Consider the following 25256-nt stretch of genomic DNA (forward strand, 5'->3'; position numbering starts at 1 on the left):
TCAAGGCTTGGCTTCTTCAGTGGTAGACTTGTCCTCTTCCTTATCTACAGTCGTAGAAGATCTTGTCAGGTTTGAGGGGTGAGGTGGCTCATGAGGAGCCGGCGACCCAGTTCCGAGGTCTGTAAGTTGTTTCTCTGGGTATGTGTTAGCAAGAATCCAATCCAAACAAGCTAATGGAACTTACCTAGCTCTCGTACTCTGTGACGGAGCATCTGGTTCTCACGAACCAGCATCTGTGTCTCAGCCTGATAAAATGCGCTTTCATCGCGGCCACCCAGGACCCAATCCTCGCTATTTCCACCTATGGAAGTTGCGCGGAGTCGTGGGGAGGCACCACTACGACTGGGGGTCCGAGATCGTCGTTGGAGGTCGGCACGGGCCAGATCGAACGAGCTTCGAGGGTGACGGTAACTATTAGATCGAGAACCAGACCCGCCGGTTGGAATAGGAGGAACAGAGACATGAGGGCTGGAGGCGTGAGGGGTTCCGTGACCTGATCGCTCAGAAATGGCAGAGCTATCCTCTACAGCTGAGCTCTGGTTCTGGTTATGGGGGTTGGCAGCTTGAAGGCGCTGGAGTTCGAGCTGCTGCTGTCGGATCATCTGCAAGAGGCGGTTCTACCAACGAGAAGTTAGCCATGGCTGTTGCGTATGACATGGCATCATATTTCGTACCACATGAGCTTCTTGCTCTGCCTCAAGCTCTTGGTGCAGCTCACCCAGGCTGGGTGCTCTATGATGATGAGGATCGCCCGTGAAGGGAGATCCAGAGAGAGGTTGTGGGCTCGCAGTCCGTAGGCCAGAGGGTTCGTTGACCATCTCGCCTGGCGAGGGCACAGAAGGGTCGTTAAGTTGGAGGTTCATGAGCACGGTGGAACGTCGTCGACCGGTATTTGGGGAGTGTTGGTTTCGAGAGATGGAGCTGCTTGACGATCCTGTTGAGTGTTAGTGGCCGAGTTGATTGTTTAGATACAAATTAGTAGGGGACATACTTCGTGGAGATTCGTGTTGAAGTCCAGCATTCATGGTTGCGGCTGCTTGCAACGATATCGAAGCTGATCGCGGGGATCTTGTTGGCGAGTCGCTGCGGGGAACAGCGGTGTTGAGTGGTGGAGACGCCATGATGGATGCTTTCCTTGTATATATCACACTTGGTTTTGGTTGTTCTTATAAGGGACAATTGATAAAAGGTTCCAAAGAACGAAGAGAGGCTCAAAAGAAAGTATATGGGGAGAGTCGGTGAATACGTCAGAATTAGGAAGACGTTGTTAAAACGATTGGTCGAGTTGCGTTTGTCAGTTTGTTTGAGCCGTTGGCGTGGAGGGGTTGTAGCAAACAGGCAGATAGATAGGTAGAGTGTAGGTAGGGTACCTAGGTATGCATGCACTACAGAGCAATTTATGCGTGTGTGTATATAGGAGAATACAGGTTAAAATAAGGATTTATGGTTATTTGATAGGACGTGAATACCAGAGGAGAGTTGATTCAGACCCGAGGTCCATCGTGATCACCGAAACCAAATCGCAATGAGTAAGTCTGCGGCGGAGTTGCTGACGAGTGGCCTGCTTGTGTGCTGATCACGACCCTCCAAAACCAAGCTTCCAGGCTCGGCGATAGAGGTCACAGGGCACATCAGTCGATTGCGGGGGGCTGGGGCAACTTTGCTACAGTGGACGATTACTCCGCTATCGCTCTCCAACGTGAAACTTGAACTTCCATGAACTTCCCCATGGACATGTGCTGCTTTCAGCTTGGTTAGACATTCTGTATTCATGATTCCAACCAAGAGGTCACGCAGACATGGAATTAGACTCATTAACCGTGATGACCTGGAATCACTGACACACTTCGTGGTCGAGGCCATCGTGAACAATCTGTTGCACAAAAGAATCCTATTGTTGATTCAACTTGGGAGAGTCGTGATACATGGTTTACTCGCAATGACAGATGACCACGCATCATGATTCCATTCCAAGCCCAAGTCTCACAACTCTAGGCTACTAGATCCAAATCTCGAACAGTAGAAATAATAACCACGGCGACCATAGAGAATCACAAGTCATCGACAACGGTATCAACTTGTAACGAATCCTCAATACTCCTGAGACAGAAATCAATGCAATCATCCGGACATCACAACACATATGCAGCTCTATTCACTGCACCGACTCATTTGCATGTTTCATGTGAATCTGATCCAGAAGGGACCAACAGCTCCAAGCTCAACAGACAGGACAGGCCTCAACGGCCAGGATTTTGAGGGCGTTGTATGATGAAACATGACTACGTTGAGAACACGCCATTCTCACAGCCATGACGCGCAAGACCCCTTCAATTGACTCAAGGACATCATAAATTTCTATCGTTGGTTGAACATGTGTAAGACGCCTGTCAGTGGCTTATCTTATGGCTGAAGGGTCCTGCAAGAAAGTTCAGGCATGTTAAATGAGTATACGGTGGCTGATTATGAAGGAGGGAAGAGAGAACAAGCGCCTGGGTTAGTACTGAGGCTGAAGATGGTCCCTTTCACTGCTCAGGCTCAGGCTCAGGCTCAGGCATTGATGTTATCTTGAGGTGTCATCTCGTCTGCAATTACTCACGAACTTTAAAGAAAAAGGATGCCTAATATGTATGCAACTTTGCAGCTATTCCGGGTCAGGAAATAACTTCATTCCAGCCTCTGAATTACACGTCGTCTTTCATCCCAGTGTTACCCTGCCCTACAGGGCCCCTGAAGATGGATAACCTGGTACAGGACGGATCTAGATCCCGCGGGGACTTGTTTATTCAAGACAGAAGCTAATCGGCTGTCTACTTGCTGGAAAAAGTCAAACATATTGGGCATCTTCATCTCGTTTTGCTGTAGTAAAACAAGCCACCTGAGATTCGTAAACCGGTATATCGGTTCGTAATGTCGATCCGCCAGGCTATCCATGCCGGCCTCACAGTCAAGGTGCCATTCCGCCGTGTCGTCCTTGGTCTTTTCGTCGTTCGGCTAGTATGGGCTGGCCAGACTGGCGGTATTGTCTGTGCCAGAAGCCCTTGTCTCCTGGCTAATATTAACGTCAACTACCGTGGCTTCCGACACTAAAACCACCAGATCCCTGATGTCAATTGCTCCCGATTTTTTGGTGGGAAATTGGACTCTACGTGTTTTGTTGTTGCTGGTCGAGAGCTTGTTTGTTTGTTTATATCTGTCCTTCACCGCATCAGATAGATCTTGGTTCTTGGACAGGACAAGTTGGCTCGATGAAGCTGAGACATGGCCTCCAGATTGATTAATTGGTCAAGGGGCCGGGCCGCCAGAAGTAGGGAGAACCGCCCTTGAGATTTGTATAGATGGGACTGTCTTACTCGATGCAACTTTCTTGGTTGGATTCGAGGTGAGCTAACCAGAAATTGGGCCCATGCTCGCGAGAAGTTGACATTTGAGCCAGACAATTTCAAGCCTAGTCGAGCCCACTACTGCAGGAACACAGCAAAAAGCAAAGCAAGATGCATCTCCTGGTCCCAATTATCCACGCTCCTGCATATTGTCTTGGAATCAAATAAACCAAGAGGTTAGCGCCTTGTGCCCATCTGATGAGCTTCTGAGGTACGGAGTATCGCTATCGTATTCGATCGATGGCCCCATCCGTATGCCGGGCTGCGGATGACAATTCTGATGACGACTCATTTTGCTGTGATAATGCTGACAAAAGAAAGAAAAAAGCTGCCGAGAAAAGCAAAATTATTAACTCGCAAAGTGACTGGCTACGAGCGGAACCGCACTCAATCCTAGAACAGGACTGGACTGGACTGGACCAGCCCTGAGATCCACGGATATTCTTGGTTCGGTCGTACAGAATTCATGTTGAACAATTGACGCTGTGCGACACAATAGAAGGATCGGTGAGGATCAGGTTCGCTTATTACTTCACAGCAATGGTCAGCTCTCCCAAGTTACCGCCTCTTGAGCATCATATCAATGCATCTGTTAAGTGCTGGCGCTTGTCATTCGAGGCGCAAGACAAACACAGCAAAATGACTGCACCAACTGCCCCTCACGTGCAAGACTTGCATCAGCCATTGGATTCTTCATCGACTGCAATTTGGCTTTGAGATTTGAGTCATTCCAAAAGGCATCTTGAAAATGTCCAGGGGTTCTCAGGGCAGTCGAGCAAACAACGGAATCGCTTGTTTTCTACGGAGCACAGCCTGAACCCCCAGTCCCGAAACAACAGCCATGCTCTTCAGCTGGGCGAGGCTTGGTAGTGAATGATTCAATCCTTGTATTTCTGGGTCGCAAAGGACTAAGAAAGTGGGATATCAATCGGACGTTTTGGCTAGAGGAACCGATCCCCGTCTTTTATCGTGATGAGACACTGGTCTTGCAGCGATAAAGCCGGGGCCACACGCAACCAACAAGAGAGCAAAAAAAATCTTCACCAATTTCTTCCTGGAGCTCCTAATGCATAATGGCTTTGTGATAATGTCGATTTACATATTTGTGATAAAAAAGAAAGGTTGATATGTGACATGACAAATGTGATCGGCATATCAAAAAGATCGTGATCAGCCGAGCGGCAGACTTCACCGTTCCTACCAGAATTTCCGAAAAGTGTGCCGGGACCTGCGACACGGCGACTTCTGCTGTCATTGGCTGCAGAAGGACAAACAGCAAGGATTGCCGGATTGCGATCAAGAGTCACATGAGGATTCCTCCTCGAAGCGATATCGCGCTGTTAGAGTTTCTCAACCCTCGTGGCACGGGAGGGAGATTTGTAGAGTCTATGGGGCACTGAGTACGTGTTGCTAGACGGGAGTATTCTAATATTGGGAAATACCTAGGTAGCTACTCATTGATTTGTATAATATAGCCAGGCAATTCTTGTTATTATAATTCGTAAGCAGCAAAACTGAGTGAGGCCCGTCTATTCTTTCCTCATGAGATCGTGACCAGTCCACTGTCACGCTAGGACCGGCTTCTGAGCCCCTGATCCCGGATGGAGTCGTTGGAAACCCCAAGTTCCCAGGGTTTAAGCCCGGAGACAAGTTGGTAGCAAAGGAATTTGAGTCTTTTTTTGTAAGCGGCATGATGACTGTATGTTGATGATAATCGGTCAGACGGAGGACTTGTATGCTCCATCTTATGAGCTTACAAGACTCAACTCACAAATATCGGTACTGGTGATGCTGAGATCAATATACCGAGGAACAACACAGGTCTGAGTGTTTTGCAAAACTGTTCTTTATTTAGGACAAAACAAAGTTTCTCCATCCACATTATCCACACATACCGTGCACCGAATATCGTTGCAACTCGAGATAATTGATCGAGTTTGTAGGCTTAGCAGAGTCGTATCGTGTCGCGATTAAAGCCGCGTCGATGTTCTTGGGCCAATAAAGTTGACGCTTAGTAGCATCACACCCACTTGTCTTGCAGATGCTGCGTGTGTGTGAATCTGTTCTCGAGTAACACACGTATGAAAACCGTCATTCCCCGTTGCGCTCTTACCAAAACAGTCCCATAGTTCAACGGGTAAGCCGTTGAACTGGGTCCGAGCACACGAGTCTCACAAACTGTAAGTTTATTTTATATTCGTATACCAGACTCTTGGGCCTTTCCCTCCTCTGTGTCGGTTTGGATATTCGGTAAAGGAGGAGAAAGAACAATGCCGAGGATGATGAATCTGGCCTGTCTTGAGTGAGTGAATGTGATTCCTGGACTGCCAAAGTTAAACACCAACTTAGTAGCGGGATAATCCCTGACGGCCGTTTTGGAGGTTGACAGGGGCTCCCCTGCCCCTGGCTCCTCTTGTGCCCACTGCCCTCTGCTCGCCTCGCTGAGTGGCCTTTGTCGTCCCTGTTCATGTTGCTCCTCAAGAACTGTCCCACTATCGGTGCCCATGTTCTAAGGTCATGTCGTTCGCTGACTTGCTTTCTGTATGGGCGCGCTTGTGGGCTTGCTGCTGTTCTATGTACCTGCATCTCTGGACCCATTGAATTGCGTCGTTCGTGCCTTTGGTGTTCCTGTAATAAGAGTCAACAGTTCGATACGATGTGTGCTTGGGCGCTTGCTTTATGAGGCATCTTTGGCGAGCCAGCCATTACAGTGATCGCATAGAATGAGGCTTGAGATATGATGTCGAGGAACTGGCTAGAGTTCAATGTTTCCCTTCGAGGACTCCCAATTAGGAAACGTTTATCGTGTCCTCCGTTTTCTTATCCTGGAACTTGTTTAATTCTGGCCTCGGGGGGTCCCCCTCCCTTGCATAGCTCTTGTCTTCGTGCCTGAGGTGGGCTTAGCTTGCTATTGGATCCCCATAAGGCAGTCCCAGTCAGTCCAGGTTCAGGACCTTCCCCAGTTCGTGCAGACCACACAGTACCACACCATTAGGTTCAAGAGGCAGGTACTTCATGGCACTTGCGTTTTGCTTGTGGTTGTGTTGGCTTACAAGTTCCTTCCACTCCCACTCCCACCCCCTCAGGTCCCCTTCTACAACCGCGGTCGCTTCTTCTGCTTCTTCTTCTTCTTCTCGACAACCCAAAATACGCATTTGTTGTTCTCCTCTGGTTTTTGTTTGTATACGCGCCTCTTTTCTGGCTCAACTGTTTCTCTTTGCCTAGTCGCTCGCTATTTCATATACTGTCTGTCTCGTAGGCTTCGGCTTCACACTCACTCATTGTCCTGAATCGCTCTCTCAATCGTCGCTCTTTGCTGCTCAATACCTACTACACTATACTTTCGCCACCACCACCAACGTCCCGCAACTACTTCTATTTTCCGTTCTGGGCAACAAGCTGTTAACGTTATACCGGGCCTCTTACTGTACGAGTTGATATCTGCGCCATATCAGACGGAACTTTTTGATTGAGCTGCGATCTACGGCATCCAAGACGGGAACCCGCATTTCATCACATCCCACCTCCGGTCAGCCTCGGTCTGGGTTACACATCTTAAACGCACGAATACATGTCGCGCAATTCTTAAACAAGACCTTGTCCCAGGATCATCCCCAAGTTCTGTCCTACAAAGGTGTTCGAGTTACCGCCTGCATTTGAGCAGCACGGTACCCTACCTATCCCGCTCTGTTCTGCATATCACCGGCAGACCCTTTCTACACCGACGCCTACCGTTTAACTTGCTGACTATAACGCATTGCCAAGTCATTAACCTTACTGCGCCTTTAATATTTCGCCAATATGTCCTTTAGAGATTCGTTCATGACCCATAGTGGTACTCTAGAAGCGCTGCAGAGTCATCATGCACCAGCACGAAGAAGTCGTCCTCCGGATATTGACACAATGGCAGCTGAAGAGAATCGCGTGCCCTTGAAAGCTGAAAGGGCTAGCAAAAGAGAATCGAGATTAGGACTCCGAAATTTATTCAGTCGATCAAAGACGCACTTAGCCAGTCCTGAAACGCCATCATCCTTTGGAAGCCGTACATCACTCCCTGAAACGAACCCTTATTTTCCAGCCCAGCCCGATGCAGTGTTTGACGATATGCCCTCGTCCCCTCGCAGCCCGCGCCCTTTAGCTACCATGTTCGAAAGTCAGCAAAGTCCACCAGCTCAACCACGTCCTGTTGGCCTTGTCAGAAACCAGGGGTCTGGCAAACCTGGGCGTGGGCCACTTACAACATGGCATCCTCCGCCCCTGTTTAAAGCATTTCCACAGGCTGTCAAACACATGACATTACCAGCTACGTCCCTGGCACCCGAAGCTATTCTACGCATGCATGAGCGACGAGCTAGCGCACTGCGTGACGAAAGTGCAGAAGCGCCAGATGCTGAAGGGGCTCCTACCGAGAAGGCCAAGGTCAAGAAGAAGCATCGTCGTAATACCTCTGGCCATTTCCCAAAGTTTGAATGGACCAACAAGATTTATGTTCTCGTGACATCCGGATGTTTGCTGCAATATGCAGCAGAAGGACCTTTCGACCGGCTGCCTGAAAGAATATTGCACCTGAGCAAAGATTCTGCAGCATTTGCAAGTGATGTGATCCCTGGACGCCATTGGGTAGTCCAGGTCTCTGCAGCTGCCGAGTCTGATGGGACAACATCATCAGACTCTCGTTCTTTATTCTCGCGATGGAATTTCCGGGCTACTGAACGACGCCATGCCTCCAACTTCCTCATGGTATTTGAAACTGCCGAGGATATGGAAGGCTGGATCTCAACATTGCGCCGTGAAATCGAGGCACTAGGGGGGAAGAAGACACTTACCGAGACAGGCAAACCAAAGGCCGAGGACGAAGTTGCACCACTACGAGAGAAACCTAGCCAGAGGACTTTGGTAGTACGAGACCCTAATCGGTTATCACGCATAGCAAGCTCCAGCTCCCAGAGCCCTCAAAGTCCCGACAGCTTTCAGCCTCCACAAAACCTACAATGGCAAAGTCAGACGCAAACCAACCGCTCAGTCACAAATATTGCTGAGCCTGAGCCTACAGCCGATCAACCTCCTGATGATATTTCGACGACAAATAGCTTCGTATCGCATGATGGTAGGCAACTGGAGAGTTTGCGAGAAAATTCGAACCGCCTTTCACTCATCTCATCCGGCCAACGGACAGTCGTGACTTCTGCAGGATCATCACCAGCGTCTTCACCAACCGTCGATACCTTCCCTGCAGCTGCTGAGCACAAGCCGTCGCTGGAGGAGGCCAAACTTTCACCAGAGCCGAAACCTAGGCCCAACGCTGCAGCAATTCTGGACCGAAGACAGTCTATGCAAGTTCTCGCCCCCTTTGTCGAACTGCAAGGCGGACCCATCAACCTACGACCGCAATCTAGCTATGGATCTGGAGTCGCTGATTTGAAGGCCCCAACACCTAACTTCAGTGTACCCAATTCATCGAACCGGAGATACTCGTATGCGAAGACTATGGCCCAGGAATTCGGCATGGCGCCTTCGTCAGGTCCATTAGAGGTGCGATCTTTGGGTCGTCGAGCACCACCAACGACGTTACCAATCGCGCGGCCTTTATCCATGGTAGCTGACCAACCGTCGCCAATGGACGACATCCACGAACGACCAGTGACGCGACATGGAGACGAAACTCAGCCAACCATTCCAGTAGAAGATGATCTACCGTCTCTGCCAAATATTCCTACTTCGTATGAAATGACATCGCGACGTTCGAGCCTGGTACCAATAGAAGAACCAATCGTCGAGATCAGCCAGCCAGGCAGCTCGCGCAGACAATCAGACATGAGGCAATGGCGCAAATCCGAGAACCCCAGTGCCATGGGACGTAGTATTCCTAACTCAACTCGGCCCAGCCTGGAACAAAGAACTCGTTCGCGATCCTTCCTTGGGGGAGCGGAGGAGGCAGCCCGTCGCCGTGCTTCCATTGATACTTATAGCGATGCACGAAGTGATAGTATGTCAGGCAAGGTTCGGTCACAAAGACGGGCGAGTATCCAGTCAGTGATGTCCGACCGGGCATCACAGTACAGTGCCTCAGGGGACCTCCCACCCCCGATGTCGCCAGAGTCGCTACCTCTTCCTGCGCCTCCACCCACAGTGCCCCTACCCCCTATTCCCGCATCATCGAGCAACCCTCTTTTGAGGCCTGAGATGAACGGGAAGAGCCTTTTTATTCGAAGGAGCATGCCTCACCTTGGCGAAGTGCCTCCACCAATGCCACCACCAACCTGTGCGCTACCTCCTCTTCCACCCAAACTACAAGTCAAGGTTTAAATACCTTGATTCATGCTATATACCCTTTCCTTGTTTTTACTGTTACGAACTTTGACGGAGCGATTGATGTGGATTCCGTGATTATCCGAAACTATACTGGGCGTTTTGGAACACTGTTGCTTTTTATTCTCTTTTGTATCGAGACAAAAATTCTCTTCTGGTCAACACTTGTAAAATATAGAACGGTCGGGCTGGAAGGAGCATTTCCGGTTATGCGGCCACGTCTTGGGATGATATCCATGTATAGGCGTACCAAAGGAAAAGACTATTCAAGGCTACATATGGCCAACAGCAGTGATAGAGTCATAAGAATAAGTCTAATGTTGTTTTGAAAGATGTTGCCTCGGCACCCGAGTGACGATGATGTAGTGGATGACAGCGACTTCAGATGGAGCAGCACAGTTGTTGCTATATATCAACCAAGGATAACTAGAAAGTGAAGAGATGTTGATAAGATAGAAAGCTACTGGTTAGGTAGACACAAGTTGGCCGATATCGAGAGCAGTCTTTGTTCCTGGGCTTATATGAGGCCTTGAGTGGTCTCCACTTTTCAATGAGACTTGATGTGCCATCCACATGCCGATAGCAAGATAGGCAGCGGAGGTACTGAAATGATGAACTATAAATACTAAAAATATTTATATTCTGTTCGGAAACATAGAGAGAAGTACTCTGCTTTGTCGATCCTCGCGTCTAAAATTTCAATTAAACGCGTGTAGGCCCATGACGCTCAATTAGAAAAAAAAAGGACGTGGCTGGGGGGAACGTGCAGCATCTTTAATGGATGGAAATGCCGAGCTGCGTCGTGTTGTCCCAACCACAACAACAACCTCATTAATTCTTCACAACTCTCACACTCTCAGAAACCAAGAGCTATACCCTTTTGCTATTGAAATATACTGCCATGCTATTCCTAACAATATAATAAACCTGATATCAACACCACATCAATCGTCAGCCAAAATGCCAGCCCTTCCTCCATCGTCAACAATACCCTCAGGGTACAATTTCCTCTCTGTCCGCCAGAACGACGACTCGAGCAGCTCCTTCACCGCTGTGCCAATATCCTACAAGAGCACCGATAACTCCCTCGCTCCCGGTGTCGTCGCCGGTATCGTCCTCGGCTCCGTCGCTGGCTTTCTTCTCCTGCTGTACATTATCTACATGCTCCTGCACCGCGGTCCAGTCGTGAGAACAGTCGACGGCGCATCAACTGTTGTTTCAGGCGGACCTATGAGTACAGTCACGGGCGATACGTCGACATATCTGAGTTTCCGCAGCAGAAGAGATCGAAGAACGAGGAACAGATCGCGGAGCAGGGCAACGTCTAGATCCAAGAGGACGAGATCGCGCACGACGGTGAATTCGAGGGATAGGAGTCGAAGACGAACATCACCGCTTGTGGGCGATAGTCGAGGGGAGCGAATCATTGTTGACCCTCCTGCGCCGCGCTTCGTTCAAGAATCGACTATCTCTTCGGATAACGAGATTGTTGTTGAAGAGGAGCACAGTGTTTCTCCTCCGCGACGATCACGACGACAGAGTCAAGACCGATATCGACGAGAGCCGTTGATGGGAGAGGGATATCGAAGGGACTATTCCCCGAGAGATTACTCGCCTCGGAGGGAGAGCAGACGCTATAGCCGAGACCGATAGAGGAAGATGTTAGCGACGACAGTATGCGTATTTTATCTATTCAGTTTGTTTTAATTACGACTTTACGACATATTTTGGACGTTGGATGCATAGATCGATCGGCGGATTGGATGGACGAGAAAGGATTCACTACGACGTACATTGGAAAGAATGAGTAATATGCACAAAAGGAGCAGAAGAGAGGGAAGAGAGGAGAGGAGAGGAGAAGAGGTCAGATTGAGCGTCAAAATCTTTCGAATCGAGGCTTTCATTTCGATAGATACCCGGATAGTCTCTGCAAAAACTACCTGTATATAGACAAAAGATTGGTACCATCAACTCATGACCTCCTATTTCACCTTTTCTATGAGCGGTATATCTGCTTCATGACATCTCATATCTACCCAGTTGCTCCATATCTTCATAACTCACCATGGTAGTAAACAGTAACCATCGACTTATTCATGAATTTTCTCCACATCTTCCAGCATCGACATCTACTTTTGTAACCTCAAAACAGAAAGGCACCCTCGCCTTCTGATGTACTGGAACATACCCAAATGTCATAAACAGCCACCCATTTCACTGAGCAGACCCGCATCTGCAGGTAAGCAAGAAATCAAGTCAACGCGCCGGCAATAAAGACAGAAACAGATCCGACAAACATCTTCCTACATGTTCATGCCGCCGTCTTGGCCTCCACCCCCTTGGGGACCGCCAAAGAAGAACGTGTCAAAAGGGTTCATTTGTGGTGCCTCACTAAAGTCATGGTTGAGACCCTCCCAGTTCATGCTTAGACCCATATCAAGCTGCGACTGGTCCATGGCAGTGAAGTCTCCGTTTGATGATGCGCCCAGATTCTGGAGGAACTCCATTGTTTGAGCATCTGGGTAGTCCTGTCCATTAAATTGCTGCTGTCCACCATAGGATCCTCCGCCGTTCGGTTGGGACGTCAGTCTTCGAGGGATAGGTGAAGGGGCCATTCCCGATTCGATAGGCGATCCCTCTTGCTTATGACCAGAGTCCGTAGGGCTTGGTCCACCTCGACTTCGCGATTTGAGTAAATAACCCTCTGTTGATCGTGCCACTGGGGGCGATTGTTGTGCATTCCCGTCGCCTGCAACAGACAGTGTAGGAGATGAGAGCGAGTCAGATAGCGACAAATCAATCTGATAAGACGCCTGATCTGAGCCCTGCGGACGGTGACGTCCTTGCCCTGTTCCCTTTGATGAGTCCGGCGGTGTGTTCCACGCAGAACGTTGTATTCGGGCCGTTGGGGCACCGAAACCGCCTGTTGAGGAGGCCATCTTAATGGTGGCCTTGGCTGTTCGATCGAACGCATCTCGGCACGTCTCGGCGGGAGGGCACTTGTCGATCATATCTGTGAGAACCGATTTGGCAGCGAGGATAGTAAAGTCCACTTCATCCATGCTCTAGATCCACTATTAGCTCATTTCTCCGAGGACTATGGGTTTTGTCAAAGCTTACCAGGCGACTTCGTACGATGGGCGAGTGCCAAATAGCATAAAGGTACGAGATTCCTGCCATGAACAGGTGATGGGTGGAAAGATAGGTGTAGCTCACCAACCCACTGAGATGTAGCTGTCTATATATGCGGAGGATCTTTTGGCCTGCCTCTGCAACTTTCAGGTAGATTCGATCCTCGTCTTCACGAAGCTCTGCTTGGAACGCCGTTGGGCTATTGACCTCATTTGATGAATTGTACTCGCCCTCAAACATAGCGGGAACACTAAGGCTCTGGCGATAGAGCATTATGATCGCCTGCCAGTAATTGAGCTCCAGAAACTCGGTCGAAAACATGACACCCGTCTCTTGTCTCGACGGTGCTGACGTCTTCCACTGATACAGTCTTCGGTCGATATCTATGCGCCATGAACGGAACGAATCAAACTGCACCAGGAAGGGCGACGGGAGATGAATGTGCATATCAGGGAACTTGCCCTGCACACCCGCCTTGGCGATCTGAGCCTGATTGTACTGCAACACTTGAAGAATTTCCGATTGCAGCAACCTCAGTCGGAAGTAATGATGGGCAACATGCTTGTAGCTGGGTTGGAGCTGATCTGATGGTGGATCTATAAGTCCGGTGGGTGTAATATAGTCATCATCCAGCAAGGACGGAAACTCAGTTGTGATGACCTGATCGCTGACGCCGAATGGTCTTCCAACGCATGTGCTAACCAGACGATCGAGAGAGTACGTGCACCACCACAAACGGCGCCTCATATCTCGCACCCACAACTTCTTTCCCCGGGTTTGTGCTCCATTCTCTCGGGATCCAGCACTATCAGTCTGTTCACTTTCGTTAGGTAAGGAATCAATTTCCCTGTCATCCTCGTAGTGCAGGCCGAGATCAACTGCAAGTCGAACGGCAACACCAATAATGTACCTGGTCCGTGTCAGTCAGGTGAGTTCACACACCACATACGATCAATCGACACATACCAAAGGCCAGGGGGAACAGGTCGAAGGAGAGCAAAATTAGCCAGAAGAAGTACGGCTTGCAGAACTTCTAAGCCTCCTCCGCTGTTACTTAAACACGATTCTAGGTGCACGATTGCGCTCGCGTGATACTCCTCTGGCTCGCATCGACTTTTGTTGTCGGCACCAGTATCGCCAGATGAGTCAGATTTCACTGGCTCGCCAACAATGACACCACAGCCGATGGCGAAAACCATATTCAACAAATAAAGCTCCCGCGAGCCTCGGGCCGGATCTTGAGTGGCATATATGCGTTCAAACGTCTGCATAAACTCTCCTCTGTGCAAAATTGGAATCTGAGGGTTCGAGTGTTCAAAATATAACCTCACGAGCCGCAAGCCGACTTCTTTACTAGGGAAACTGGCAGGTTTGATAGAAGGCCTGGTATGAAGGCCGAAAAACGAATCGCGCAGCGAAGCTCCGTTGCCGCTTGTTTGCCGAGGATTCCTTGGATCATTCGGATTCGGTTGACCAGAGGATGAATATTGAACTGCAGCATATACGACCCGGGCGAACGAGACACCAGATGCGGATGCCAAAGACCGAGGTTTCGATGGGCTCACGATGTTGAGGAATCCTGACTGGCCCGACTTCTTCTTAAGCGATTCCACCGCCTGGCTCTGAGGCCTACGGTCGCCGGCTTCTGATGGACCGGAATAACCTGTTTCGGTGGCGGAGTTGATACTGGCGGTGTCGGTGCCTATTCGAGAACACAATTCGAGGTTTTCAGCTGGTGGGAAGGTGATGTTATTGGCGCTAAGCAGGTTCTCGAGCTGCTCGACTCGGGTTTCGAGATAGTAAACATAACTGCGCGCAATGTCAACATTTGCTCATTAATCGACATTGACGGATTTGTAGCGCGTCGTCGAGGTCTGTGATGACCAAAAGATCACATCTTTAGACAATCGCGCGCTTGCATTGTCTTATCGTACCTGCGTGGGATTTCCTTCTTTGTGATGGGATCATAGCCAACACAAGCGACCCCTGCCTTGGCGCAACTTGCGCAGCTCGGTAACTTCTGATCACAGCGGTTTTTACGTAGGCGACAACGGTTACAGGCGCTGACGTTGCGAAAGTTACTGCTCTGGCCTGCCTTGGCGGCTACTGAGGGAGAGGCGGTAGTGGAAGACGCTGAAGCACCGTCGGCTTGGAGACGGTCGCGCTCACGATCCTGGGGGCTCGGCTGGCCGTTGCGCGGCGATCCATCGTCGTTCGAGTCTTGTCGCTGTCGCTTTGCGGGTTGCGAGCTCGGGGACGGAGGGCCACGCGCAGGCATTGTAACGGCCCGGCGGGCAACCGAAGACGGCGCCGATAAGTTTGCGACGGGGTCGGATATGAAGAGAAGTGGCTCGGGCGGAGTGACGCAGATCAGCCGGAGAAATCGATATCCAAAGAGGTCGGTCTTAGGTGTAGTAGGATGTCGTCTGTGAATTGATGATGGGGACGGAGAGAGTGGGTTTGAACTTGCTTGAGCTTAGTCGGGGGACGGAGACGGGGGCGGAAGGTGGCAGGTGAAAGGCGGAACGGTAGATTGAGACTTCCGGTCGGGACTGCCTTAACAATTAATGAAACGAACGAACGGGCGGAGAAGTTAAGTAAGGTAAGCGCAGTTCTGAGGGCAGTAACAGGAAGGCAGCTAGGTAGCTACTACTCCGAATGGGTGGGATAGATATGAGACAAAAAGGCAGGAGCTGGACAATTGAAGGATATGGATAAGGCGGGAAGGGATCGACGAGCCGCTGTAGCCGCTAACGTTTGTCAAAGCGCAATGAGTTTGTCAACTGTATTAGAGCTGATATCTGATGAATTGGGGGTTCAAAGATATGAGAAGAAGCCCAGCCGAGCCCAGAGATCAAGTGGTTGCCGAACTGAATTGCCCAAATCTTCCAGAATTGGCCACCCAGATTATCAGTCAGTCAGTCAGTCAAACATGGAAGCAACAACTTTCTTTGCTGACCATTTGTTGTCTGCGGGGACCAACCAAGCTTGGCCCATGACTAGACCCCCAAAAAAAGAACAACAATTCTGGCTGTCAATGTCGTAGAAAGTCGAGACTAATTTGGGGCCTGGACTAAGCGAAAATCATGGCAAGTGGTCCCTGAAAGAGGGAGCCTATCAACTGCGCATACAATTCCTCAGTATAAGGAGGCAATATCTCGTGTTGGAGGTGACGGTGGTTGATGGCCGCTTCTGGATGAGTCTGTGATGATGATAATTGTCACGATTGTTTCACGGAGAATGGAGACATGCAAGGGTCTTGAAGTTTCCAGTTGTAAGCAATTAAAAGTTTTCAGCCAAATTAGACGGCATAAAAATCCATGTAGTAGTCGACGTTAAGGTGGTTCAGACAATGGCTTTATTAAAGAGTATAAGATCCATACAATACTATAAGATACAAAAGACTCGATGACATGGAATGCATTATCTCGATTCTCAAAACACAGTGGAACCTAAGCCCCAAGAAAAAAAAGCAAAGAAGAAAAGACCTTCTTCGTAGCCAAAGTGCAAGTGCTGCCAATAACTAGACAAGGGTCCTTCCAGAGTCATCCCAGTTTGAATCCTGTAAGGTAGCGAGCAGGTGGGGGAAGGATGACTTCTCTACGAATTGAGTTCTTGTATTGGCCAATTTATTCATCTCTCAACTCATCATTTCCTACAAAACACAAGGAAGAATGAAAGCCTTCAAAGTCAACTGCAAATCTGGGAATTAATGTTCTTGGCATGCAGCATCTTTAAAAACGCCTTGTTTATCATCCTGTCGATCCTCTCCTGCTAACCAGACTTACAAGTTTGAGGCGCATCATAACAGCGAATCATCTTATCAGTGCCTGCTCTTGTCTTGTCTTCTTTTCCTTTTTTTTTACTCGCAGAGAAAAGCCCAGTGATCGTGATTTGAGTCTTGTACCCGAACTTGTCCGGCTTCATAACCGGTCCCCTTCATCCTGCTCTCAGCTTTCGCCGCCAGATACCGCATCGGGGTATTGACAGCGGCACAGTGCAGTTGTATACATGCGACATCCCGTTTTTCAGTCTTTGATTTGAATATGTATTGCTTGTAAGTGAGAAGAGACGACAAAGAGGTTACTTTGAGTTATACTCGAGTTCCTCATATGTACCACGGTCTTCCTACGCCGAAATACACTACTCACCGTATCATACTCAGTGAATATATCGCTGGTCCGGCTTCGTTGACCTGAACCTTGTCAACGGGCTTGTCTCTTGGACCAGATCGGATGCAGCCTGGCGGTTGGCTGCATCATCACCAACACCAGCCAACATCTCCTCCGATTCCCGATTTGAGATGCCGGTCACCGTATTCGTACATAAGCTGCACGAGCATGAATAAGCTCACGAAAGAAATTCCGAATTCCTTGTTACCAGGTCCATATCTCTTTATTACCGCTTCAACTATCTATCGATATATGCTCACGCAAACATTAAAGAGTCACAGATGGAGGATCTATACTAACGACCAACAATAATCTCACCTACTACAATTTGCCACTGCCAAATCAATCAGATCTCCCTCCTACGATTTCTCTCTTTCGAAAGGTGTTCAAACCTCCTCACTACGCAGCAAGGGTCCATCCTCTCCATCATTCTTAGCCTCTCTCCACACCCCCCAACCTCACTTCAAGCTCCAAACATCCATTAGAGCGCACGAATAAACTGAAGCAAAAGATATTGAAATTGATTAAACTCATACGATTTCCACGATAACTCTCGAGCAACTGCGATTCCCGACTGTAACCATCCAATTCAGCTTTGCGCGTATAGATTCGCCGCTACGAGCAGTTCCCCGTGTATCATCAGATCATGGGGTTTCCTTGGACAAGGGTATTGTTACCTCATTTTCCTGTCCTCTTTTCTCGATGCCTTTCAGGTTACCGACATACAGCTACAGGTGAGTCTGTCTATGTATATCCTCTATAGGAAATTTCACATCCTGGCTGCCTGATGCTACACTGCGGTTGCACGGGATATATCACGAGGTCAATCACAAGGCCTAAAGCAACTACATGCGACTATATGCATACTCAGGTACCTCGATTACTATGTGAAACTCTGTTATATGTATCAAAACAAGATGCATTGTTGTCTTCGGCCATGCCGTGTCACGCACGTTCCGTTCTGCACTTTGACCGCTGCCATTCCAGCCTACAGCATGCGTATGCGTAAGCATATCGAGCATCACCGTCTCTGTCTCTGCGTCTCTGTCTATGTATCTCCATGTCACTCAGGCACCGCGCAGAATGTAGTTGCATGCATGTATCTTTGTTCAATGAGACCGGCAGTCTTGAAATTACTGCCACTGACACTATCCATCCTTTCTTACACCGCCAGTTCCGCCCCGTGAGGTAGCCTGAACTGAAGAGAACAAACTCTTAAAAGTCTGAAAGCAAACGCTACCGACATCTGCGAGGCCACCAAAATCCCCCATACCGAACAAACGCCTTCTAAACCTCCGGGGTCCTGTCGTTGACGATACAGCATGGGCTAGTGCCATCAGCCGTGTAGCAAAATCCATTACAAAAATGTTTCCCTTCCCAAAATATCAATCATCCTTCTACTTTGTCGTTGAATCCTTCGTCCCTCGAATGAATCCATAGTCTATGTTTCGTGAAATGAGTTCCTAAGTTCATCCATCTTCTTTTTTCCCTCTTGTTGTAAAACGCCTGTCCCATGCCTGATCGCTGTGTTGGAAGAAAAAAGGGGGTATTTTTCCACATGGGCCTCGCATGCCCTTTATACAATTCGTCCCTAAAAGAAATGACGCCAGATTGTTTCGATTCTTCGATTGCTCGAAACATTCAAACTCCGGTGAAAACCCAAGCCGTATGTTGCTGTTGTTGCTTCATGCTGATTATTTCCTTAAACGCTCTCCTCCTCGTCGTAGTCGGTGAAAAGGCCCTCATCCAAGAGAGGATCCTCCTCAGGCAGCACATCTTCCTGAGGTCCGCCCTCGGTAATTTGGGAGCTGAGATATGCTCCAACAATGGTGATAAGTCCGCTGAACCACCAAGCCAGTCCAGAGTATCCAGTCTGAAGACCCCAAGAGTAAAGGAGACCAGACAGGGTTGGGCCCAGAGCACGGCACAAGCTGGCAGTTGAGGCTGCAATTCCGTTGATCGTTCCAAGGACCTGCTTAGATGGTGCCGAGTTGGCCAGCAGAATGGCGTTGCTGGGGTATGCCATGGTGGAGAAGGTGCACTTCCAGATGACAAGGAGGTAGATAGCCGGCATTCTCATAGATTCGGGGAGCAGCACAAGATAGGGTGTGACCAGGTAGAGCGCAAAGTACGAGAATGCGAGGATTCGGAAGAGGCGGAGAGATCCAAGTCGTCGAGTAACTGGAGGAACGATGAGATAGTTGGAGAAGAGTGAGTAAAGTCCCTGAACCGACATGATGACACCGATCATCTTAGTCTCGAGGCCGAATCCATCGGTAAACTTGAAAGGGAGGTCGTGAACAGGGTGTTCAGGCCGCTTGGTGCTCAGGAAAACAGGGAAAAGCTGGTCAAAAGTCATAGTGTGGCTGTGATATGTGTTAGAGAGTGCATGACTTTCGGTGAGGCGAAACTTACAAGGCGAGAATGCCATAAGAGATGATATTCATAATGACAGGCTTGGTGAAAGTCTTGGACTTTCGCACCACAATTGGTTCCAAGGGGGCTTCGTTCAGGGATTGTGTGTCAGGCTGAGGAGCAAGTCGGGGCGAATTCTCTTGGCTTCGGTAAGCGGGCAGGGCCTCGTCAGAGTGGGCAGAGCCAGGGCGAACGCTGGTCGACAGATACTGGACGTTTTGCTTTCCGTCAAGAAGAGCCTGCTTCTCGGGAGAGCGGCCTCGTCCGTTGCAGCTAGCAACTCCACCGAACCAGCTGGCGAGGTAATCTCCAATCTCACGTCCACGGTCTCGCTGGGACTTCTTCTCAGCATGGGTCTCATCCAGGAAGAGAAGCCCAATGATGACTCCGAAGAAAACAGTGGCGGCGCTGAAAAGGTTAGGGAGGAGGTAGGGATATCGGTCCCAGATGGTTCCACGAGCGAAGATCTCGGGGTAGCTGATGCATGGTCGTGCGAGAGCTCCTCCAATCATAGGCCCAACGATCGATCTAAATAGGTAATCCAGTCAGCAACTGCTGTCAATGACTGCATGAGTATGTATGGCTTACCCAATGCACCACACCATGGGCATGATAGTATAAGCTCGGGCTGGATGATCTGTTAGCCCAATTCTCATCTGATTTTGAGATCCAACTTACGTTGATGTTCCTTGACAGTAACAAGCTCGGCGACAGTTGTCTGAAGGACGCCAATGTTGCTGAAATATGTTAATTGAGCGTTCCAAGTATCTTTCCCGAAAAAACAAACCCATTGAGGAGACCTCCGAGAGCGCGCGCAAAGAGTGCGACTGGCAAACTGGGGGCGAAACCAAAAACCAAGACACTCAGGGCAGTTCCCAGCAGACCAAAGAGAAGCACTGGCTTTCGGCCAATCTTGTCGCTAAGACGTCCCCAAAGAACTCCTGTCGAGAATTCGGCCAATGTGAAAGCGGAGGTGACCATGCCGGCGTAAACTGAAATCTTGTTGGAATCATCGGTAATGTTGAAATCTTGGATCATGTAGTAGATGTAGGGGAAGATGGACATGAAGGCGATCGGTTCGCATATTCTGCAGCAGGCTGCCAATTGTTAGACCCAGTGTCGCGAAAGTCATGTAAGCTGAGCTCCGTACCTAGAACAAACATCTGCTTTGCGGGGAACGGGGGAAGCGGTCTCTCATTGCGGCCAGCGGCCTCGCGGTTGGCCGCAGTCATTTGACGACTCCTCGCCATGTTTTCTAGATGTGATCCTCCCGGGAAGTTTCGTCTTGTTGTTCAATGGGTGTCCCCTGGTAAAATTATGTTCAACTTTTGGTGAAAATGGTGTCTCTGAACTATTCGCAAGTCTGATCGATCCGTTTCGTAAAGCCTAAGAGCATGAGACAAGTGGCTTCGGTAGGTTGCTGAATATCGTCGAGTATGTAAGTGTGTAAGTAAGTGATTTGGTGTAGATGTCCAACCCAAGTAGCAACAGATTGTAGATGTTGACAAAGACTCAAGCTGAAGTGAGAGATAGAGAAAGAACACAGAATAAGAATCAAGGTGGCGGAGGGAGAAGGGAGACTAATTAAAGGGTTATAGAAGGTTCACGGAAGGAAAAGAGAAGGACAAAGATGGGGTGGATACACTTATAAGAAGTGTATGGAGTATGGAGAATGAGTAGGTGAGGTATGTATGAGGATGGAGTGTTAGTAGTGAAAGTGAAGGTGAGCAACACGCCCTCAGACTGACTGGGACTGGGACTGGGACTGGGGTACATGGACTTGTCACAATGATCATCTTCTGGAGCAGAATAGAATTAATTACTAGACCCCAAGCTTGGAACCAGCGGTGACATGAGCGCGCCAAATGGGCAAAGGGCAAATCTCCTGTCGTGTCCATGCTTCGCAGCGCTGCTCTGTGCTGTGAGATGCGGCGAACGGCCAAATTCTTGGGCAGTGGGGCTAGCTTTCAGGGCTCCCAGAGGCACCAGAAGTTAGAGCACCACGGGCAGCCATCCATCCCAGTTTGACAGGGCGGACTTGGTCTTGGGCCTTGAGTCTTGGGCTGCAGGGGCTGGGTCCCAGGGAGACGGAGACGCAAAGGAGCTAAGCGTATGTACCCAGCAAGTACTTCTGCAGGGGTATCCTTCTTCTGTCTCTGGTCCCCTGTAAGCCACTCAAGGACGCCCACGGGGATGTGTGTCGAGCAAAACGCCATGGACTGACGGTTGGGTTCGAGCTTAATTGTTGGGTGCGAAACTGAATGGGGCTGGAAAACAAACCAAGCCAACCCAAATACCAATGCCAATAGCGAATAGTGCCGTCCGTAACTGCACCCCGGTATTTCCGCTGTGGCTAAGCGCATGTCCGAGTGTTCCCTTTCGCCAAAAGTCCTGTCTTTCCATGGACACATCATTCTGTTGTTTCGAAACTGGCTTATGCGTGCAAAACATACATCAGCAACCTGAAATACGGTCAACTGACTTCCATGTTATCGCATTGGCTGCATCAAACAGCACTAACCCGCACAGCCGCTGTAGAGGACAGGACAGCAGCGGCAGGTTTAGGAGGCGGTGAACGCAGTACAGTGAGTAATGAGCAGCGGCCCCCGGGGGCTCGTCACACGGAAATCATCCCCGGGGTCGCCTCAGCCTGGCTGTGGAGCGATAATGTTACTAGGGAAGACCTCCCGGAAGGGGACCACACCTCTCATCCTCTTGGTGACGGGCAGAAAGTACAGCAGTAATGAGATCCCAGCGGAGCCGACTTCCATCAGTCAGTCACAGTCACTCAGTCAGTCAGCCAGCACCACCAATTGTCAAAGCACATGCCATGCCATGCCATGGGCCGTTATTCCAGCCTTGGCGTTGCGGCGTGCGATTTCGATGCGGCGCCTAATGACGTCGGTTCGAGTAGAACAGAATCAGATATCAGTCCAGTGCCTGCTGTGATAGGAGTTGCGATGTTTTTGTTGTCTCTTTCATATGTAGGCTGTTATTGTCGTCCCCCACGTTCTCAGCCAGCTCACCCCGTCAGTCGTAGCCAGGCCTAGGCATCCGTCCATCTTACATGGTATTTTCCTTGAATAGCATGCTGGCTCTGATGATGTGTTATTCGCTTGGTGTTTCTTTGTTCTTCTCTCACACCCACCGCCGGCCATTCGTTCCGGGAAGTCTGGAGCAAACATCTTATGCCGTACCTTCTAGCTCCTGTGGTGTTTTCCAGAACGATGGAGCACATAGTCAGCAGACGACTTCCATGCATGAGGGAGTCATTCGGGATCTGCCTGCATTGCCAGCAACGTCGATACACCGCAGCCTTGTCATACCTCAACCATGTTTCACTGCCCACTGCATACGAGCTCGAGAATGACGCGTAGGACAAGGACAAATTAAGTATCATGCTCTGATCGGTGTGCAAGACAGAGTTACCGGGATACTGACCAAGAGCTCGATTGTGATATCTTTAGATATCGCGAAAACGAGCTGCAACTCCAAACCTATCTTGTGCTTGTCACGAGGTCAAACTTACACAGGAGATTCCACCTCGGAATACGGAGTAGAAATTCCTTCTTGCATATCAGTCGGCCGAGAAAGGACGTGACTAGGCCGAAAAGTCTAGGTGTAAGTGATGCCAAGGTCGCAGGAATCTGTATGTAGAATGTCGAACCTACTTCGTGACCGATACGGCCACCATCCCCAGTCGAGCAGGGCCTCTCACCTTGGAAATTGCAAGGTTCCCTGACAGCGGCTCTCATGAAAGCTTCCCGACAGGCAAGGACAAATTGGAAATCTCAAACGTGTTGCAGCCAAAAAAAAAAATTAAAAAAAAATTCAAGCCTGACTGACATAGGCGTGTCGTCCATCTGTCAGACACGTGGCTGACGTTGATGGTCCTGTACTAAGAAAATTTGAATTTAGAGTCATATATGTCGGTCTGCCGCATCACCATCGAAAACTTCCCCCAGGTGCATTAACGTCATACAAGCCAGGCGCCAATAGAAGCACACGACATGTTTCTTTGAAGTGGAAGCCCTCGTTGACATCCCCGGAACCCCATAAAGTAGGGTCAACAGAAGGGAGCCACCCACGGGTGAGCGAGCAAGGGAATAAACAATCGAGGTGTGAGATTTTGATCAGGAACCCGAGACATTGTCACCGCCATGGTGCACCAGACCCTTCGCCTACTGCTGGCACGTGGAGTAGCTGCTGCGGCGCGTAAGCCACACATTGTGAGCCCAGCATGGGAGACGAAACTGACGGTGTTGGGCTTGAAAATGCAGCAATCAATGCAGCGGTTTCAAGTCAAGGCTCTGAACCTTGAAGCTGTAGGGTACAGTCACCGAGAGGCCCACGCCAGTATCTGTAGCAAATGGATCTGACTCGACTTTGAGCTCGTCAAAGCAAATTGGCCCACTCGCACCCAACCCGCTGGGCCGTAAGCCCCGAGTAGCAAAGACTGCCGGAAGTGCAGCCTACTCCACAGATACAATTTAGATCGTCTTTAATTAGTCTGCAAGCAGCTTCGAATTCTGGATGCGATCCTCTCGGGAGTCGCCCTTTTGCTGCAATCATGCCTGTCCCCGTATATGTACACCGAATGTCGGCATTGAGTCTTGAGACAAGGCACGGGGCTGTATACTGCCGACCCGGGGAGATGCAAGGCAAGGCAAGGCAAGGCAAGGCAAGGGCATCTTGACTTGTCAACTTTGTGCCAGCTCGCAGTCCCAGTCAAGGTCCGACTTCGTCTGGTGTCACAGAGGAAGTGGCTAAAACCTAGGCCTGGGCCCCCCACCCGAAGCTCGCGGCTCCCTGTCACGGAAGCGGTATAGCACTGTATCACTCGCCTGTTTCACACGCGCCCGCGGCTCCTTTTGATATGTATGCATGATGTGCAGTAGGTGATTGAAAATAGATTCCAATGGTTACCGACGACGTGGACGCTTTCATCCGCCTGCCGAGTAGGTGTCAGATCCGCCTTGCATAGATGCAAGTCAAAGTGTTGGAGTCATTTCGTCGGTGAAGCCTGAGACAATCATGACAAAATTTTCTTCTTCTTCCCTCCCCTCTCCCCGATAGTTTCACAGCTCTCGACCACCACCCAAATTGAACAACCTCGGCTTCGCTCAAATGGTTCGTCGCTCGCCCGCAGAAGAATAAGGTGTCGCGTCAGGCGTGGGTGAAATGCACATCCATTGTCGTCATAGTCGGGCTCGGCGCTTCTCAGCCATCCAATAGCATTGGGTGCCTTTTCCATTTTGAATCCCTGTGAAGTCCCGGAAGGACTTCCTGGCTTCCGGCCTCGCTGAAGTGGATGCAGGGCAGTTTGCCGGTACAGCTAGGCACGCCGCGGGAGGTCTCGTGCTACCAGAAGACTACTTTTCTTGGAGCCTGTCGCATGGCGCCCCGCCCAAGGGGAGAAGCCGAGTGGCCACGAGAAAAGAGCCGGACGAGCTGGCCTCAGGGGAAAAAGGGGGCGGCGGACAAGCGACCCGGTGGGCTGGGTTGATCTGATGCATCTCGTCGATTGTACAAATGAGGTAGTCTCGGTAAAAAAGCCTCCCTTGTTCTTAGACTACGCAATGACAGATGGACTAAGACACCCCCGCCTGTCCAAGGGAAGAAAAAAGTGAGGCAGGCAAAAAAGAGAGAAGGATGAGGAGCAGAAAAATCGAGTAGGGTTTGTTTCAGAAAAGCAGTGTGGGCGACGTCAAACCCAGCAGGCCGGGTGGCCCGATCCAAACGAATCGCTCAAGGCAGGGAGGGCCAGATACGATGCAATGTCTTGGAATTCGCTATGAAGTATCCGTATCGTCACATCCATCCATCTATCCATCCATTATCGCGA

General features: G+C 49.8%; 5 protein-coding genes across 5 annotated transcripts; 2 read left to right on the plus strand and 3 right to left on the minus strand.

Moving 5' to 3' along the window:
- J7337_004666 (uncharacterized protein) lies at nt 1–1121 on the minus strand (the record flags this gene model as incomplete). The annotated part of the gene is made up of 4 exons (XM_044822358.1): nt 1–134; nt 185–617; nt 675–934; nt 992–1121. The coding sequence occupies 4 exons, from the start codon at nt 1119–1121 to the stop codon at nt 1–3; spliced, it is 957 nt and encodes a 318-aa protein (XP_044683691.1).
- Nucleotides 1122–7624: 6503 nt separating this feature from the next.
- On the plus strand, nt 7625–9689 carry J7337_004667 (uncharacterized protein; the record flags this gene model as incomplete). The annotated part of the gene is given in 2 exon segments (XM_044822359.1): nt 7625–7642; nt 7662–9689. 2 exon segments carry the CDS (start codon nt 7625–7627, stop codon nt 9687–9689), a joined length of 2046 nt encoding a protein of 681 aa, XP_044683692.1.
- Nucleotides 9690–10652: 963 nt separating this feature from the next.
- J7337_004668 (uncharacterized protein) lies at nt 10653–11020 on the plus strand (the record flags this gene model as incomplete). Its single annotated transcript, XM_044822360.1, has 2 exons — nt 10653–10840; nt 10915–11020. 2 exons carry the CDS (start codon nt 10653–10655, stop codon nt 11018–11020), a joined length of 294 nt encoding a protein of 97 aa, XP_044683693.1.
- Nucleotides 11021–11995: 975 nt separating this feature from the next.
- On the minus strand, nt 11996–15102 carry J7337_004669 (uncharacterized protein; the record flags this gene model as incomplete). The annotated part of the gene is made up of 4 exons (XM_044822361.1): nt 11996–12757; nt 12813–13734; nt 13791–14633; nt 14759–15102. The coding sequence occupies 4 exons, from the start codon at nt 15100–15102 to the stop codon at nt 11996–11998; spliced, it is 2871 nt and encodes a 956-aa protein (XP_044683694.1).
- A 3596-nt stretch (nt 15103–18698) lies between these two features.
- Nucleotides 18699–20476, minus strand: J7337_004670 (uncharacterized protein; the record flags this gene model as incomplete). The annotated part of the gene is made up of 5 exons (XM_044822362.1): nt 18699–19362; nt 19412–19939; nt 20000–20039; nt 20090–20148; nt 20199–20476. 5 exons carry the CDS (start codon nt 20474–20476, stop codon nt 18699–18701), a joined length of 1569 nt encoding a protein of 522 aa, XP_044683695.1.
- Nucleotides 20477–25256: the final 4780 nt, after the last annotated feature.

The sequence above is a fragment of the Fusarium musae genome, chromosome 3 (genome assembly GCF_019915245.1).
Source record: "Fusarium musae strain F31 chromosome 3, whole genome shotgun sequence".
Classification (NCBI taxonomy): domain Eukaryota; kingdom Fungi; phylum Ascomycota; class Sordariomycetes; order Hypocreales; family Nectriaceae; genus Fusarium; species Fusarium musae.